The sequence below is a fragment of the Pristiophorus japonicus genome, chromosome 14 (genome assembly GCF_044704955.1).
Source record: "Pristiophorus japonicus isolate sPriJap1 chromosome 14, sPriJap1.hap1, whole genome shotgun sequence".
Taxonomy (NCBI): Eukaryota; Metazoa; Chordata; class Chondrichthyes; family Pristiophoridae; genus Pristiophorus; species Pristiophorus japonicus.
This window is the reverse complement of record NC_091990.1, coordinates 184,210,139-184,228,259: the sequence shown is the minus strand read 5'-3', so window position 1 is coordinate 184,228,259 and position 18,121 is coordinate 184,210,139. Positions and strand designations below refer to the sequence as shown.

The 18,121-nt window shown below is 42.6% G+C and overlaps 1 protein-coding gene across 1 annotated transcript in view; it reads left to right on the top strand.

The window, feature by feature from the left end:
* The first annotated feature begins 5,584 nt into the window (after nucleotides 1-5,584).
* Nucleotides 5,585-18,121, top strand: part of LOC139279664 (protein RIC-3-like) — a 57,777-nt gene continuing 45,240 nt past the window's right edge. Inside the window, exon 1 of the mRNA XM_070898768.1 lies at nucleotides 5,585-5,782. Within this exon, the coding sequence (XP_070754869.1) occupies nucleotides 5,585-5,782 (198 nt within the window). The remainder of the gene's footprint in view (nucleotides 5,783-18,121) is intronic.

The window sequence follows — 18,121 nt, the reverse complement described above, 5'->3', positions numbered from 1 at the left end:
GGCGAGAATATGGATCTTACACGTAGATTCTCGGCGGTTAAACGCGATCCTGGGCAAATTGGGTGGTTCTTAACCAGAATGGGCGATAATTACTCAAATTTAGACCGAGGCTGCAGTTGGGCCTAGGGAGGGGGGAAAACACAAAAAAATATTTTTTCAATGAAACAAAAAATAAAAAATCAGAAAACATTCTCAAGACCCTTTTTAACTTAATCGGCATAAAAGAATTTGAAAAGAATTATTAAAAAAACCTTTAACTTACCTTTTTTTGCAGGACTACTTACCGACTGCCCAGCTCCAGCTGATTTTTGTGGGCGTTTTTTTCGATCTTACCTACGGGTCATCGCTGAGCCTAAGCTTGGGCGGAAGCGTTTTGTTGGCGGAATACGTGGGCGGTCCGCTCCCCAGTGATATTTTGAAAATGCCAACGAAACTCATTAAAAAATTAAGTAGAAACGTTCACCCGGTGGTTTTCCGCCGAAAACAAGAAGTATCGCCAAGAAAACCGCCGGAAATGAAGAGGAAATTCTAGCCCATAGTTTAAAAAAGAAAGTAAACAATTAGCTCGACCTCACTGTCTGATTGTTACAACACTTAGATTGTATGGTCTTAAAGCTTCAGGGTAGAACAACATAGATCCTTCAAAGCAGCTGAATAATTCATTGTGCATTGCATCGTAAATCACTCATGTCCTTCTAAAACGTTGCAGCGCTAACTTATTGTGATCCTTTTCCTGGAACAATTTTGCCAATCACTTTCATAATTTTGCAAACTTCAATTAGGTTATCTCAAAGTGTCATCGTTTCAAAACCAGCATTGTAGTACCATCAAAGTATTCTCAATTCCACTCCACTGTTCTCAGTTCACGGCTTAGGGAACATTCAAACAGTCAGCCTCTTAACTAAGAGATAATGAAATGGCTGTGGTATTGGTGAGATGCCCAGATCGCAGAACTTCACATTTACTTAAAGCACAAGTCATTTATTCTCTTGTGCAGTCTTGACAAAACAGATTATTGCAGTAATGGAAGATGTTTAAAATAAAATTAATAGAAACTTAAAAATAAAATGAAGAGTTTGGCTCTTCAACCTGAACTCTAAAAAATCTCAAAGGTGACATTGTGACAAAACAGCCACTTTATTAAATCAATCACAAAGGATTCAAAAAGACAATCAAAGACTGGTTGACAAAAAAATCTTGGATGCAGGACTTTAGAATTGCTGAACACATTACAATCTTTTATTGCTATGATTAGCCAACAATGAACCCATGCTGTTGTATTGTTGTGTATTTAAACACTGCCCAAATCAAGCAGGTCCAATGAGACCTGCTTATTATCGTATCCCATATCTTAACCAATGATCACATTTTAAAACATCAACCATGTTCTATTCATTCTATTTAATTTATGATGTTTTATACCATAATAATGTCTGTGTCATAGAAACATAGAAACATAGAAAATAGGTGCAGGAGTAGGCCATTCGGCCCTTCTAGCCTGCACCGCCATTCAATGAGTTCATGGCTGAACATGCAACTTCAGTACCCCATTCCTGCTTTCTCGCCATACCCCTTGATACCCCTAGTAGTAAGGACTACATCTAACTCCTTCTTGAATATACTTAGTGAATTGGCCTCAACAACTTTCTGTGGTAGAGAATTCCACAGGTTCACCACTCTCTGGGTGAAGAAGTTTCTCCTCATCTCGGTCCGAAATGGCTTACCCCTTATCCTTAGACTGTGACCCCTGGTTCTGGACTTCCCCAACATTGTGAACATTCTTCCTGCATCTAACCTGTCTGAACCCATCAGAATTTTAAACGTTTCTATGAGATCCCCTCTCATTCTTCTGAACTCCAGTGAATACAAGCCCAGTTGATCCAGTCTTTCTTGATATGTCAGTCCCGCCATCCCGGGAATCAGTCTGGTGAACCTTCGCTGCACTCCCTCAATAGCAAGAATGTCCTTCCTCAAGTTAGGAGACCAAAACTGTACACAATACTCCAGGTGTGGCCTCACCAAGGCCCTGTACAACTGTAGCAACACCTCCCTGCCCCTGTACTCAAATCCCCTCGCTATGAAGCCAACATGCCATTTGCTTTCTTAACCGCCTGTTGTACCTGCATGCCAACCTTCAATGACTGATGTACCATGACACCCAGGTCTCGTTGCACCTCCCCTTTTCCTAATCTGTCACCATTCAGATAATAGTCTGTCTCTCTGTTTTTACCACCAAAGTGGATAACCTCATGTTCATCCACATTATACTTCATCTGCCATGCATTTGCCCACTCACCTAACCTATCCAAGTCATTCTGCAGCCTCATAGCATCCTCCTCGCAGCTCACACTGCCACCCAACTTAGTGTCATCCACAAATTTGGAGATACTACATTTAATCCCCTCGTCTAAATCATTAATGTACAGTGTAAACAGCTGGGGCCCCAGCACAGAACCTTGCGGTACCCCACTAGTCACTGCCTGCCATTCTGAAAAGAGCCCATTTACTCCTACTCTTTGTTTCCTGTCTGACAACCAGTTTTCAATCCATGTCAGCACACTACCCCCAATCCCATGTGCTTTAACTTTGCACATTAATCTCTTGTGTGGGACCTTGTCGAAAGCCTTCTGAAAGTCCAAATATACCACATCAACTGGTTCCCCCTTATCCTCTCTGCTGGAAACATCCTCAAAAAATTCCAGAAGACTTTTCAAGCATGATTTCCCTTTCACAAATCCATGCTGACTTGGACCAATCATGTCACCTCTTTCCAAATGCGCTGCTATGACATCCTTAATAATTGATTCCATCATTTTACCCACTACTGAGGTCAGGCTGACCGATCTATAATTCCCTGTTTTCTCTCTCCCTCCTTTTTTAAAAAGTGGGGTTACATTGGCTACCCTCCACTCGATAGGTACTGATCCAGAGTCAATGGAATGTTGGAAAATGACTGTCAATGCATCCGCTATTTCTAAGGCCACCTCCTTAAGTACTCTGGGATGCAGTCCATCAGGCCCTGGGGATTTATCGGCCTTCAATTCCATCAATTTCCCCAACACAATTTCCCGACTAATAAGGATTTCCCTCAGTTCCTCCTCCTTACTAGACCCTCTGACCCCTTTTATATCCGGAAGGTTGTTTGTGTCCTCCTTAGTGAACCAAAGTACTTGTTCAATTGGTCTGCCATTTCTTTGTTCCCCGTTATGACTTCCCCTGATTCTGACTGCAGGCGACCTACGTTTGTCTTTACTAACCTTTTTCTCTTTACATATCTATAGAAACTTTTGCAATCCGTCTTAATGTTCCCTGCAAGCTTCTTCTCGTACTCCATTTTCCCTGCCCTAATCAAACCCTTTGTCTTCCTCTGCTGAGTTCTAAATTTCTCCCAGTCCCCGGGTTTGCTGCTATTTCTGGCCAATTTGTATGCCACTTCCTTGGCTTTAATACTATCCCTGATTTCCCTTGATAGCCACGGTTGAGCCACCTTCCCTTTTTTATTTTTACGCCAGACAGGAATGTACAATTGTTGTAGTTCATCCATGCGGTCTCTAAATGTCTGCCATTGCCCATCCACAGTCAACCCCTTAAGTATCATTCGCCAATCTATCCTAGCCAATTCACGCCTCATACCTTCAAAGTTACCCTTCTTTAAGTTCTGGACCATAATTGTCATCAACAAGTTTGGCATAGCTAAATTTTGTCATACCTAGCCCATATAAATTCCCCATAACTCCATGAATAGATGGGCATTTGAATAGTCTACATCATTGAATTAATCCTTTATTCCATCAAACCTATTCGAAAAAATTCCTGTGACCTTTTGTTTCCCATTTTATTTCACCCCTTTGCATTTTCTCATTTGATATCCTTTTCAAATTCTGTTTCTAAATGTGTTTCAAATGACTTCTATAATCCTGCTTGACATCATAAACCTGGCCAGCAAATGATGTGCAATAATAAGTTGTCCCTGCTGACGTTTTCTAAACACAGAAGGGAATTTGGCCTTTAATTAAAGACTGACACATAAAACGTTACAGTATTGGCAGTCTTACAATAATCAGACCTAGGAAAGATAGAATCTATAAATCAAAAGACTTGGAATTTCTGATATTTTTTTCAATTCAACTGCAGAAACAGTGTCACTGCCAACAATACATGACTCTGTAATTATACGCCATATTCTCAGGGGAATCATTACTCAATTCAAAACTGTCATTATATATATTTTATATAAGCTTTGTGCCTGCGTACTCACCCTGTGTGTATCACATCTTCTCCATCACACTTTGTTGATCGGCGCCAAGTAAAATAGCTACAAATCAGAACTGAAAAAATAGTGGCAAACATATGAATCAACAGTAAGGAAAATGGCCAGAAAGATATCAATGAAAAATTACTAGAAACTTGTCAAAACAAGCAATACTGAATGACTAGTCAAGCAAACCTACCTGTGAAATAAAATGGAAGATGAACCAATCAAATCACAACATTTTTTGGGGAAAAATGTGTCATTTTTCAGTGACTGAAATTTCTAAATCTAAAATAAGAATTGTAACATAAAGACATTAAACTGATATATTTTACGTTGTCATGATTGATCTAAACTATGAATGTTTTTTGTGTCTTTGAACGCATTCATTGATACGCTTATTTGAAGGCCTCACACTTTTTTCAAATGGCTAGACATGGACTTATATCTTTGGCCAGAATTATGGCTGTTCACTATAAACAGATCCTGTGTTTCAATAGGTGCTGTGTACACATTCCAGGATACACTAGTAGCATTTTGCCAGACCAAATGGAAAATATTTCCAGCCTCTAACAATATCTTTTTTTTCCCCAAAATTATTTGAAGAAAAGATAGAGGGGAAAAAGCTTTAATCAGGTAAAGTTTATATTGAGGTTTTTTTGAAAGTAGAAAGGCTATCTGTGCGTGTTTGTGTGCACTCGTGCACACACATACCTGTGTTTGATGTAATAGTTAAATGTCTTTATTCTGTTTACTGTTGTAGAAATGTTATTTAAGGGAATTTTTTTCTTAAAAGACAACATTTAATTTTGAATCATTTTCAGTTAACCAGAGCAAGCTAATTACATCACTTGTTTATATTTAGTTTTATCCTAGAGAAGCTTACTCTGGTGTAAAAACCTATATTAATTACAGAGCTTTAATCATAACTATCAACTTTTTAAAAAGGTTCTCAATTCTCACATCTTTGCTGTACATCTTGATTTTGACCTATTCCACAAAACAATCTCCTCTTCCCATCTCACTGATATTGCTGTACTTCACTACTTATTGTTGCAATCAATTTCCACCTCGATCCACATCATCCTACAATTCAGGTTGTCAACATGACATCGTTTTAAATCATGTAACTGAATCTCAAATGTGACTAATAACATTGCAGCCAATGATTTAGCAGTTAAAGACAGGTTTGGGGATTGGGTGCTCTTAGAATAGGTTCAAAAATATCAGAATTTAGATTTTGAACTCTGCCATTGCAAACCAACAACAAAAATATTACATTAACATTTTTTTTTGCTTTATTTTGCAGCTAGCCCGAATCAATTTTCTCACATGATGCCGCACACAATGGTCTCAGAAACCAAGCAGCAATGGTCAGCACATCCCCATTTCCCCGGGTCCCAACAGGCAGAATCAGTTGCCAAGGCAAAGGGTGGAAGTACTGGAGGTGGCAACAAAAGCTTCATGTCCCAGATCGTACCTGTATATGGATTTGGATTATTTATGTACATTCTGTACATCCTCTTCAAGGTACTGTGGACATTATTTATTGGATGATCTGATGGTGCACGCTGAGCTCAAAGTAAACAAGTATTTCAGGCTTCCATTTTTTGTGTATTTTATGCTGTGCTATTGTCTTGTTAAGATAATTGACATACTCAGGTGTTTCAAACAGCACAGAATGGCACAAAAGTTCAAACATGAGAGAAGCAACATAACTAAGGGAAGATGATGGGGAAGGGAGGAGGGTCAGCCTGTTTTGGTCTCGCTATTTTGAGTATGGGGCTGGCAATATTGCGTAATCGTACCCGTTGGCCGGAACTTTCCGGAGTGGTAATGGGTGCGATCAGTGGCAGGTCGGGTGGGAACGTTGTTACTTCTGACAGTGGTTTGGAAACATGGGTGCCTTTATACTGTCTCACCTTGGTCCTAGAATCCCACCTCGATCAGCCCCAACACCAGCAGCACCAGATACACCAGCAGCACCAACAACAACACCAACCTTCTCCGCAATCACCCTATGCTGCACAGGACACAGGGCATCAGCACGCAAGCACAGTGCTTCCCGGGAGGCCAGGGATGGCCTCATTATGGCCACATTTGGTTAACTTTATGCTGTACACCCATATGGCTGCTACATGATGCGCCAGGTTGGCACCTCCCCAAACCGACACCACAAAGCACCCTACAATGGCCAAGCCATTCCTTTCACACTCATCACCATTGCAGGGGTTACCATTATGTCTCATCATTCACTGCAACTCACTAAGCCACTTCCAAAGGTGAGCACAAATCTGTCCAAAACTGGAAAGTGTTGAAAATAAAAGTATAGAAAGTGGGGTTGTTTGTGCCTCCCTGTGCCCCGGGGGCACTAACGACTTTTCACCAGGATGCGGTGCTGCTAACGACTCCTGCTAAATTCCATGGTGGATTAGCAGCGGTGGCAGTAACTGGTAGCACCCTGCTGCTCTGCGCTGACGATGACAATGTCATCACCGTGTGCAGCGGCCCGTTCTTGCCCTGGAGCAAAAATCCGGTCTCGCCCCCTGAAGCTGTGCCGGGCGATGCCAACGTCAGCTTCAGGGGGCACGTACATGGTGGCCAGACGCCCGCGGGCGCTAGTTAAAGAGGAGGGGGCATGCACGTAAATAAAAAAAATCGTCTGACTTACCGGTCGCGGCCTGTTGAACGCGGGGTCCATGCCACAATCTGGCAGCCCCGCACTCCGCCATGCTGGGCTGATGGTATGGCACCCTGCTTCCCAGTGGTCCAGGTCGGCCCAGCAGAGTCTGTAGCTTCGCCCTCCCCGTTAACGAAGGGGAAGGCCCTTTCTATGCGGCAGTGCTACACTCCTTAATCTGTAGCGCTGCACCCTGCTCCCCCTGTTTCTGCCCCCTTAATGCCCCAGAAGTGGAACGCGTTTTTCTGCGCTCCACTTCCTCTTGGGGGCGGTAACCCCAATTTTGTGAATGGGGCAGTACTTCATCGCCTGCCACAGGACCTCCCGCCTCGCAGATGTTACGCAATTTCCCGGCCAAGGATTTTTATATTTGACACCACATTAACAGAAGCTTCACATGAACGTTGGATAAAACACCCAAGTGACTACTTTTGTGTGTTGTTAGTCGGTATGATTGCACTCGGAAGAAGGTGAGTGTGAGGGATGGCTAGTGAGATGGGAAAGTGACAATGTCAATAGATAGAGAGGGATGGATGGAGATGCAAGGTAAGGATGTGCAGGAGTAGGGTAGGGAAGGCAGAGTGATGGGGGATGTGATGAGTGGCACAGGATAAGGTTGAGTGTGGCTTTACAGTAACGTTTCGTGATCTACTGAGATCATTGAAAGGTTTGTGGCACTGCACCCAGGTCCTCCTGACCAAATCCCTGCTTATGACCTCCTCTGCAACCTGCAACCAGGCTGTTTTGGCCGCCTTGGGAGGTCTCTTCCGCCCATTGGAAGGGAAGTGGACCTCTCTGTGTGCTGTGACTCCCTCCATAAGCATATGGAGGTAGTCATCGAAGAATCTGGGTGCAGCTCTCTGCCTCTGTGCAGTGTCTGTCAGCGTTTGAAGTATTCCAATGCTGTAGTGCACTGACAGCACTATGTTAGATGAAACTTCAAATCTAATGTGGCCATAGTCCTTTTAAAGATCCCAGCTGAAAACACATCATGAATGATGTTACCAGACCCGTTCCATCTAATTGGGCCAGAAGGCACGCTGGGCGGGCTTGATAGGCCCCATTAAGATAAGTTCATTTTCACCAGCACCCACCCACACTGGACCCGCCAAAGTAGGCCAAATTCCAGCCATTGTTTTTAACATGTGTATCTGGCCTCCAGCTGCAAAATGTTGGATATTCCTGACTTACTGCATCCATACAGAGACAATGATATCTTTTTAGCAATAGTACTGGATAGTATCTTGCTGCAGGCACATTGCTTAAATCTCGCAGGAGAAAAATTAATACTTTATAAACACTGGAACACAAGAATGTAAACATTAGGGCCCCTCCCCCCCTCCCCCCCCACCGCCCAACCTGAACCCCTCCGTTCAGGGGAAACCCTGCTGGCTGGGGGGGCGGGGGTGAGCGGGGTAAGATGACAGAGGCTGGGGGGTTCACATTGCATTCCTGACACGTTTCTGCCCTTCATCATCTTTACTTGCCTGGATTCAGGCATGGGAACTGTGTCCTCCCCAGATGAATGGGGGCCTAATTTAAATGGCAGTATTGCATCCTGATGCCACAGTTGGGATACAAACACCATTTCAACCATGAGCAATAACTGTTAGCAGTAAGGATCCAGGTCCTGTTAAGTGATTGTAAAAATATTTTTTAAAGGTTCCTTGTGGGCCAGGAGGAGGAGATGTGTGCTTCTGTCCTGACCAGGATACCTTGGGCCTCCCCTGCCTAGAGCTTTCCCCTGACAATCGTGGGCCTGCAGAACGCCCCCAATCCATACTTACCTTGCTGGGGACCATTTCCATGGGCCCCTGTGGCAGTCTGACCCCCCTCCACTTATGGCTCATACCTATCAGCAGTGATGTAATTCCCACCAACTTTGGACCGAATTCAGAATTGGAGGATACAAATGCGAGCTGATAGTTAATATCTTCCGGCCTTCGTGCACGGTTGGGAATTGGAAATTCACGACTCACTTCGGCCCCAGCTCCCCCAATTGCCACCTCAAGTTAAAAATTGGCCTTATAATGTACTAATTAAATCTAAGTGTATCAATTGGGTGGAGAAAGAGATGAAAAATCTTGTCATTTGAATGAAATAGAGATGAACTGAGAAGATGAACTGTGATTAAACACAGTCATGCAATTGCCACAGACCGATAGAGCTTGTTTATTGTTCTCCACAAAAAATCAAGCAGACTGAAGCTATCTTTTCAGCAATGTGCATTGTGTCTGGAAGAAGTAATGTGCACTGATTGAATTTAATACCTCAGAGATGCTCACCTTTGAGTGATAATAGAAATAAGATAGAGCTGAGACCAGCAAATATGATTGGTGCAAATGAAGTATGTTAGGTGTAATAACAAATCCAATCTATTTGGTGATCGTTTGATTTAATACTTTGAGAAGTGAACGGGACAACACTCAGATATGTTTCAGTATTGCTCTGTGGCCTTTATTTACTGCAGTTTAAGGAAATTATTTGACATTGGCAAAATAATACAATATTAGGACACAGTTTACTGCTCCAGAGTTTAAATCTTCCTGCTTACCTGAAATAATGTTTGGCTGTCAATCCGATATTAGTTTATATAATAGTACTGAAGAAAGCCGGTTAATTGAATTGCAGAACATTACAGCACAGGAACAAGCCTCTGACCGTCAAGTGTTTTTCCTCTCTTTAATATCCCTCTTTTTCAAAAAACGTTTTAATCCCTTTTAAAAGATTTTTTAAAACTTTGATAATGGTTCAATAATGGTTTATGGTAGATAATTTTAAATTCTATACTCCATGTGCCAATTTTTTTCTAAGCTCTCTTTTAATTCTTTGTGATTATCTTAAGTTTGTGCTTTCTTGTTACTGTCCTGCAGGCAAGTGGAAACAATTGGTCACTAATTACCCAATCATAGCCCTTCATAACCTCAGAACCTTCTCCGCTCCAGTGAAAAGGGTCTTAAATTCTCAAGTCTCCTTTCATAACTGTAACTGGTCATCCCAGATAACATCCGAGTGAATGTATGCTCCAGCTTTTCACTTGTTTGTATATCCTATCCGTTAAGAGGTGCCCAAAATCTCTACACAATATTCCAGCTGTGGCCTAACTTAATACACTTTCAATAATCTTGATCTTGTACCCCATGCCTTTAGATACAAAACCAAGGATTCGGTTTCCTTTTTATGGCTTTAATTACTGTTGCTACCACATTCAATGACATCGGTATCTGCACACCTGCACCCTTCTGCTTTTCAAACCTAACTGAAATTTTACAATTTAAAGTGTGTTTCCTTTCCCTATTCTTGCTGCAAAAATATCTTACGTCACATTTTTCACCAATGAATGCATCTGCCACTTATCTGCCCATCATATCAGACTATCTATATTTCCTCAGTCTTTCCCTGAATTCTTATATCCAAGTTATTTATGTAGAAAGTAAATTGAGAGCAGCTGCAACACACATCTCTGTGACACAACACACACCACATCTTTCCAGGCCAAGAATATTCCTTTTAGCTTCATCAAAGATTCTATTTGCCTCCCTGTCCTGCAAACATATCTCTATTCATGTGGCCACTGTCCCCTTAACTCTATCCCAAATTGCTTCCCAAATGTTCCCTGTTAGGTTGCCTACTTACTCCACTTCATTACCCAGAACCAGGTTAAATAGCGCTTCCTTCCTGAATGTAATATCAACATATTGACTGAGAAAAGGGGTCCGAACACTTGCAACAAAAGAAACTCTCTTTCTCACCACAAAACATTGTTTTCCGATCCCAGTCTATTTGTGGATAATTAAGATCTCCTACAATTATAACTCAGTTTGGTTGATACACCTCTCTAATTTGTCCAGAAATGTCACCCTTAATTTCCTTTGACAGGCTACAATATATCCCCAGTACTGTGACCAATCCCTTCTATTCCTCGCTTCAGTCCAAAAATAATCTATTGATTCTTCAGCTGGCAGCGAGGGTTTTAAAAGCCTGTCAGTTGTAGAAGTCCACAATTTAAAACCAAAAATAGGACGCACCCTTACTCAATTTATTCCACGGAAAAAAGTCAGTTTAATATACCAATGGAGAATATATTAAAGACATTACTTATAACGGCTGCTTTTCCTCAGTTCTTGCCACCGGTGGGGCCCACACCTGCCAGCAGCACATTTCAGGAAATCGCGGCTGTACTGACCACAGTTTCCTGATGTGTACAGCCGTGTGTGTAGGGGTTGATGTTCCCCATCATAGTATGAACTCAGTTGCCTACGTAACATGCAATTTTGTTATTCTTAATCATAGTCGCATGATAAACATGTAAATTTCTGACACTTGATTAGATGAGTAAAGAAATATATATTCTACCTAAACCAAATTTTGTCCAACTGGTTAAAGAAGTTGATCCTGCAGGAGGTGGAAAGTTACTCCATAAATTATTCTAGTTCGACATCTTTAATATGAACAGGACAAAGTGAATATTTCAAATCGCTAGGTTACCATAAGGATAGCAGTTTGCTGTATGAAGCGATAAGAGGTGTATGTGAATTGAGGAAATTTGTATTGATGGATAACTTCAATCAACCAAATATTAATTGGGAATACCCAGGCAGTTTGGAACCATTGGTAAATGTAACTCATAGCCACAAGAGGTTGCGCACATCTTGATCTGGTAATGGTCAGTGAATGGAAGTCATGTCATCTGTGGACATTAACAACTACAGAATGCTTCAGTTCAATAAGATCCAGGACTGAGTTTTTCTGAGGACTGGGAGTCAGGCATATAATTTAGAAAAAATTAACATCAATAAAATGAGAGTACAGTTTAAGCAAATGAATTGGGGAGGGATGTTCAACAGCACTTCAGCAGAAGGTAAGTAAAATACTTTTAAAGGCATAATGCTGAGCATGCAGGATGAATACATACAGAGCTGAAAAAAGGATGATCCTAAATAGATTAAAACATTTAAGTCAGAAATGAAATGTAAAGGAAGCACAACCTCTGAATCCAGCAGGAAGAAAGGTGAAGGGGTCACTGGGATTCCTACAGGAATATGGAAAATGTGTTATGAGTGGTCATAGGAGCAAAAGGAAATTTAGGAAAAAAACATAGCTGTTGATGCAAAATGTTATAGTAATTTTTTTCAGTATTTGAATAATTAAGAGGACAGACAGGGGAAAGGCGAGATCCATAAAAGATGCAAACATTGCTGAACTAGTGGACAATCACAAGATAGTTAATACTGTGAATGATTAATTCATCCAAGAATTCAAAAGTGAAAACACGAGCAACGCGCACTATGTAGTGATAAATCTAAATAAAATTGATTGACTTCAATATAAGTGAGAGGGAAGTCCTAAATTGGCTTTGGGAGCTCAAAACAAATAAATCTCCAGGGATAGGAAATAATTTATACCAGAGTGCTGTGAGACAAGATTTGAGATGCATTGAAGGTCATTATAGAAACATAGAAAGAAACATAGAAATTTACAGGGCAGAAGGAGGCCATTCCGGCTCATCGTGTCCGCGCCGGCCGACAAAGAGCCGCATGGCCCTCGGTCAGCAGCCCTGAAGGTTACATATCAACCTATGAACAATGAACAATGACGGAAAGGCAAAGAGCACCCAGCCCAACCAGTCCGTCTCACACACTGTGACACCCCTTATACTGAAACATTCTACACTCCACCCCAACCGGAGCCATGTGATCTCCTGGGAGAGGCAAAAATCAGATAAAAACCCAGGCCAATTTTGGGAGAAAAAGTCTGGGAAAATTCCTCTCCGACCCATCCAGGCGATCGAAACTAGACCAGGAGATCACCCTGGCCGTATTCGATTCCCTGCAGTACTTACCATTATATCTGCGCCGTCCAACAAAAGGTCATCCAGTCTAATCCCAATTACCAGCTCTAGGTCCATAACCCTGCAGGTTACTACACTTTAAGTGCCCATCCAACCATCTCTTAAATCCACCAATCCAGGCAGCGAGTTCCAGATCCCCACAACCCTCTGCATAAAGAAGTCCCCCCTCAAATCCCCTTTAAACCTTCCACCAACCACCTTAAAACTATGCCCCTTCCACCAATGCAAAGAGGCCTTTACTATCCGCTATGTACAGGTCCCTCAATATTTTGTACACTTCAATGAGGTCTCCTCTCAACCTCCTCTGTTCCAATGAGAACAAACCCAGCCTATCCAATCTGTCCTCATAACTAAGATTCTCCATTCCAGGCAGCATCCCAGTAAATCTCCTCTGCATCCTCTCTAGTGCAATCACGTCCTTCCTATAATACGGCGACCAGAACTGCACGCAGTACTCCAGCTGTGGTCTAACCAGTGTATTATACAATTTAAGCATAACCTCCCTGCTCTTATATTCTATGCCTCGATCAATAAAATCAAGCATTCCATATGCCTTCTTAACTACCTTATCCACCTGGCCTGCTACTTTCAGGGATTTGTGGACAAGCACTCCAAGGTCCCTTTGTTCATCTACACTATTAAGTGGCCTACCGCTTAATGTGTATACCCTTTCCTTATCAGCCCTCCCAAAGTGCATCACCTCACATTTCTCTGAATTAAATTCCATTTGCCACTGCTCTGCCCACCTGACCAGTAGATTGATATCCTCCTGCAGCCCATGACTTTCCTCTTCATTATCAACCACACAGCCAATTTTAGTGTCGTCTGCAAACTTCTTAATCATATTCCCTATATTCAAATCTAGATCATTGATATATACTACAAAAAGCAAGGGGCCCAGTACTGAGCCCTGCGGAACCCCGCTGGAAACATCCTTCCAGTCACAAAAACACCCATCAATCATTACCCTTTGCTTCCTACCTCCAAGCCAATTTTGGATCCAAATTGCCACTTTGCCCTGTATCCCATGGGCTTTAATCTTCATGACCAGTCTACCATGTGGGACCTTATCAAAAGCCTTGCTAAAGTCCATTTATACTATATCGTACACAATACCCTCATTGAACCTCTTGGTTACCTCCTCAAAAAATGCAATCAATTTAGTCAAACACGTTCTACCCTTAACAAATCCGTGCTGACTATCCCTAATTAATCCTTGCCTTTCCAAATGTAGATTTATCTTTGTCTTTCAGGATTTTTTCTGATAATTTTCCCATCACTGAGGTTAGGCTGACAGGCCTGTAATTACTCGGCCTATCTCTTTCTCCCTTCTTAAACAAGGGTACCACATTAGCAGTCCTCCAGTCCTCCGGCACAATGCACAGATCCAAAGAGGACTGGAAAATGATGGTCAAGGCCTCTGCTATTTCCTCTTTTACTTCGCTCAACAGCCTGGGATGCATTTCATCCGGGCCTGGGGACTTATCTACTTTCAAAGCTGCTAAACCCCTTAATACTTCCTCTCTCTGTATATTTATTTTATCCAGAATATCACACCTCCTCGATAGCAGCATCTGCATTGCCCCTTTCCTTTGTGAAAACAGATGCAAAGTATTCGTTAAGAACCCTCCCATCATCTTCCGCCTCCACACAAAGATTACCCTCATGGTCTCTAATAGGCCCTACCCTTTCTTTAGTTACCTTCTTACTCTTAATATATTTATAGAATATCTTAGGGTTTTCCTTAATTTTACTGGTCAAGAATTTCTATTCTCTCTCTTAGCATTCCTAATATCCTTTTTAATTTTGCCTCCTAACTTTCTATATTCCTTTAAAGATTCTGTAGTATTCGTAAGGGGAAAATGGGAAGGCTTCTCCTCCCACGAGCAGGCCCCCTGATATAGAGGGTCGACGCTCGCCCCAACCCACGTAACAGTCCCTGGAGTTAGCAGACAGAGACGAATGGCCAGGTATAACGATCTTTTATTACGAACGTCCGGGAACACCTTTCATCACAGCCGCCTGTGAGTGGAGATGCTCTCCGAACAGCACAATCATACAACTTTTATACATTTCAAAAACCCCTCTGTTCCCTGGTAAGACCTCCCTAGATCTCTAATTGGACTACCTTATCAGTGCTACTTTGGATTGACAGGCCAAGACCCTCGTGACCACCCTTAGGCCGTGACTAGAATGACTTCATTAGGTCAGAATTTGTTGATTCTCCTTGATGCCCGTGAGTCTGCCTCGGGCCTCTTCGCAAGGTCTTATCAATGTCTGTTTAGGTTCTCACATCGTATCCTGTCGGAATATTATTGAATTAATAACTTCTGGAGCCATGGTACTGGAATGTACAAGGCCAAAGAGAGGCCTTTTACCTCCTTATGGGTCGGTGCAGGAACCAGCACTTTAACCCTTGTCCCGCTGGTACCCCTAATGCCAAATTTTTCTCTTACATTTCCCCCCTTTTGGCCCTTGGCTATACGCCAAGCTGGCCATATTTCCCGATAATTATCTCCCTGTAGGCAAGTTCCAGATAGGTTTGTTCACCTGGGTGGCCATCTCCCAAGCTTCGGGACCTCCTGAAACCTTCCCACAGAGTTATATAAGGTAAGTCCTTCCTGTAGGACTGCTTAAATTTTCATCCCTTTTGGCCTTAATCATAGTGTGTGCCCTGACGTATCGTTTGGCCTGTTTAATTCGTGCACAGGTTAGCCTTACCAGTACCATCAGGACCAGGTCTTGTATTACTAAAGGTGCATGTGATGTAATTCTTATCCATGGGCGGATCTGAATATTAAGTCCAATGTTCCACAGTTTTGAGTACTAAGGCTAGTTGGCCAGCATCGTGTTAGTGTCTCTTTGTAGGTTTGTCTCTTTCTTTCATCAGCTGGATATTGCACCAATCATTCCTCACTTAATTCGGGTATCTGTTTTTCTTGCGGTTCCCATACTGCCTCCTTGTACCCCTCTTGGAGGGTATCTGTGACCGTTCCGTGGATGATTTCCGTTGTCTTGGGATGTATGTGGTATAGATTTATGTCTATTTTTCCCATGGGCCTGAAACAGAAGTTAGGGTTGGTGATGACACGGGGGCTGACTCCTCCCCTGGTCTTAATCGTCGGGTTGGCTGCTCCTGAGCTCACGCACACAATCTCCGTTCCCTTGTGGAGCAGCGATTGTTTCGGAATCGTGTTCGAGAGGAGTGATACTCAGCATACATCCGTTTGTTTGGTGGAATCTGCAATCATCATTCGTCATTCGTGACGTACCTCGACATAAAACCACTTGATTATTTTTATAGCAATCAGTTATGTCAATGCCTTTCGTACTAATTTAATTTTAATCACCCGTCTGGCAGGCTGATGGTAACACCACCGAGTTTGGTTTCTGACTTCACCGATATTATCGATCTGGTATAAGGGGTCTCCCTGTGTTACATCATACTGTGATATGGACAACACAAATCCCATCATATTCACCCGCCCAGTAATACATCTGAATTTTGGCACCCATGCGTGACTATTCCTTTGTACCTCGCATGTGTTATTCATTGTTAAGTTTGCTGTTCGGGATCCAAGCTGGTATGTCCCCATTCTGGAGTTGCTCCAAGTTATGTTGTACTTCACTTAATATCTAGGCCCCATACCTGGAGTAAACTATCTCAGCTTGTAATCGTTTACTTATGTTGTTCCCCATTGCGTGGATCAAATTTGTCTTGGCATGTTTCTGTAATGTATGGGCCACCTCTAACAGTTCCCCTTCTGCGCCATCTCCCAACCGCGCTCGTAGGGCTTGGTTATCCAAGTCCCTACACCTTAAACCCCTCAAGATTTGCATTAAGTTGTTAACCCGGTCGTATATTGTATACAGGTTTATGGAATTCATCGTCGTAACCCCTGCCGCATAACCCGTGCCAAGTGTTTCCAGTATTCCACTTTGTGTTCGACCTTGCCCTGTTCCCTTTCTGACATTAAATCTCAGAGTAGTGGATTCCGGACCTTCAGGATCCTTTGTGTCAGGTTCTGGTATAGACTTTATAGTTTCATTCCCACAGAAGTTAGGAAGAATGAGTAGTCGCTGATGCACCCCAAATTATATCCTTTCTTTAGATTCTTTTATTACCAGTCCCCCTTTGGCTCCAGTCTTTATGGACGGGCTTTTGGGGGTACTGGCGTGGTTGTGCTGGGAAGAGTTGTTGTCCCCAGGGTCCCTTTGGGTGTGTTTGGTGTCCCAGCCAGACCTTTATTCCGGGGTCCACTACATTGTCATCTTTCCTCCACACTCCATCCGCCTCCCTTTTTAGGTTTTATTCCTTGTTTGCGCTGCGTACGATCAATACCGGCTTCTCCGTGTTGTTACCGTGTCACGCTTCAGGACGTACACCTTATATTCCAGAGACCTCCCTTGGTCTTCATTTTATCCCACTGGCCAGTTTTCCCAAGCTTCCTGGGGTCCCACCCCCTTTTTGCTCCGTCCTGTTCCCACCCTTCTGTTTCTCTTGCGGGGTGGATTTGGCTGCTTGTTTGCAGCTCGGTCTACCCAGTCATGAGCTTCGAGAAATGAAATTCCATCCAGTTGGATTTCTGCGCCCTTCCCCTTTTGGTCCTATGGACTTGCTCCTGTCCTCGGAATATACTGGCGCCCATGGTATCGGCAGCCTGCTGCAATACAACCTTACTTAATACACTATACATAGTCATGTGTTAAAATAAATCCTTGGCTGCTGGGATGCATATTTCGGCAGTTAAATTAAACAAAGCTAGTTCATGTAGTAGTGTCTTTCCTGCGTGTGCTATATCTCTCGTAGTCCATCTGTATTATCCAGTGACTGCGTGGGCCTCAAGGTCCCCAGTATCCTGAGTCTCCAGAGTCGAAGAAGCCGCTGCTGTCAATCTCGGTGAGTGTTTTATCTGCAAATTTTAAACAGATAGCCTGGTCGTCACCAGGTGTTAGGTTCTGGTCGACTCCTCTTTTATCCGTGCATGTTGTGTTCACTCTGTGAAATCGGAGGTAAGGTTAGGTTGGGTTTGTAGACTACACTTACCCACCGTGGGGTACATTGGCTCGATTGCCAGAGGTGATGGTGCTATGTCTGCGCACTGCACTATCCGTCTGGTCCCATTTAAAAAAAAATCTCTTCCAGCTTATTTATCTTAGCTTTTAACTCTTGAATTTGTTTTGTTTGAGTATCTTTCTTTTATTTGTATCAGGCGAGTATTATTACATAGGCTCGTTCTGTATTTATTTTTATTCTGACTATTCAACCATTTCCTCTATCTCTCAGGTGAGTCTTTTTTATTCTATTAAGAAATCCACATTAATAATGTCCAATATA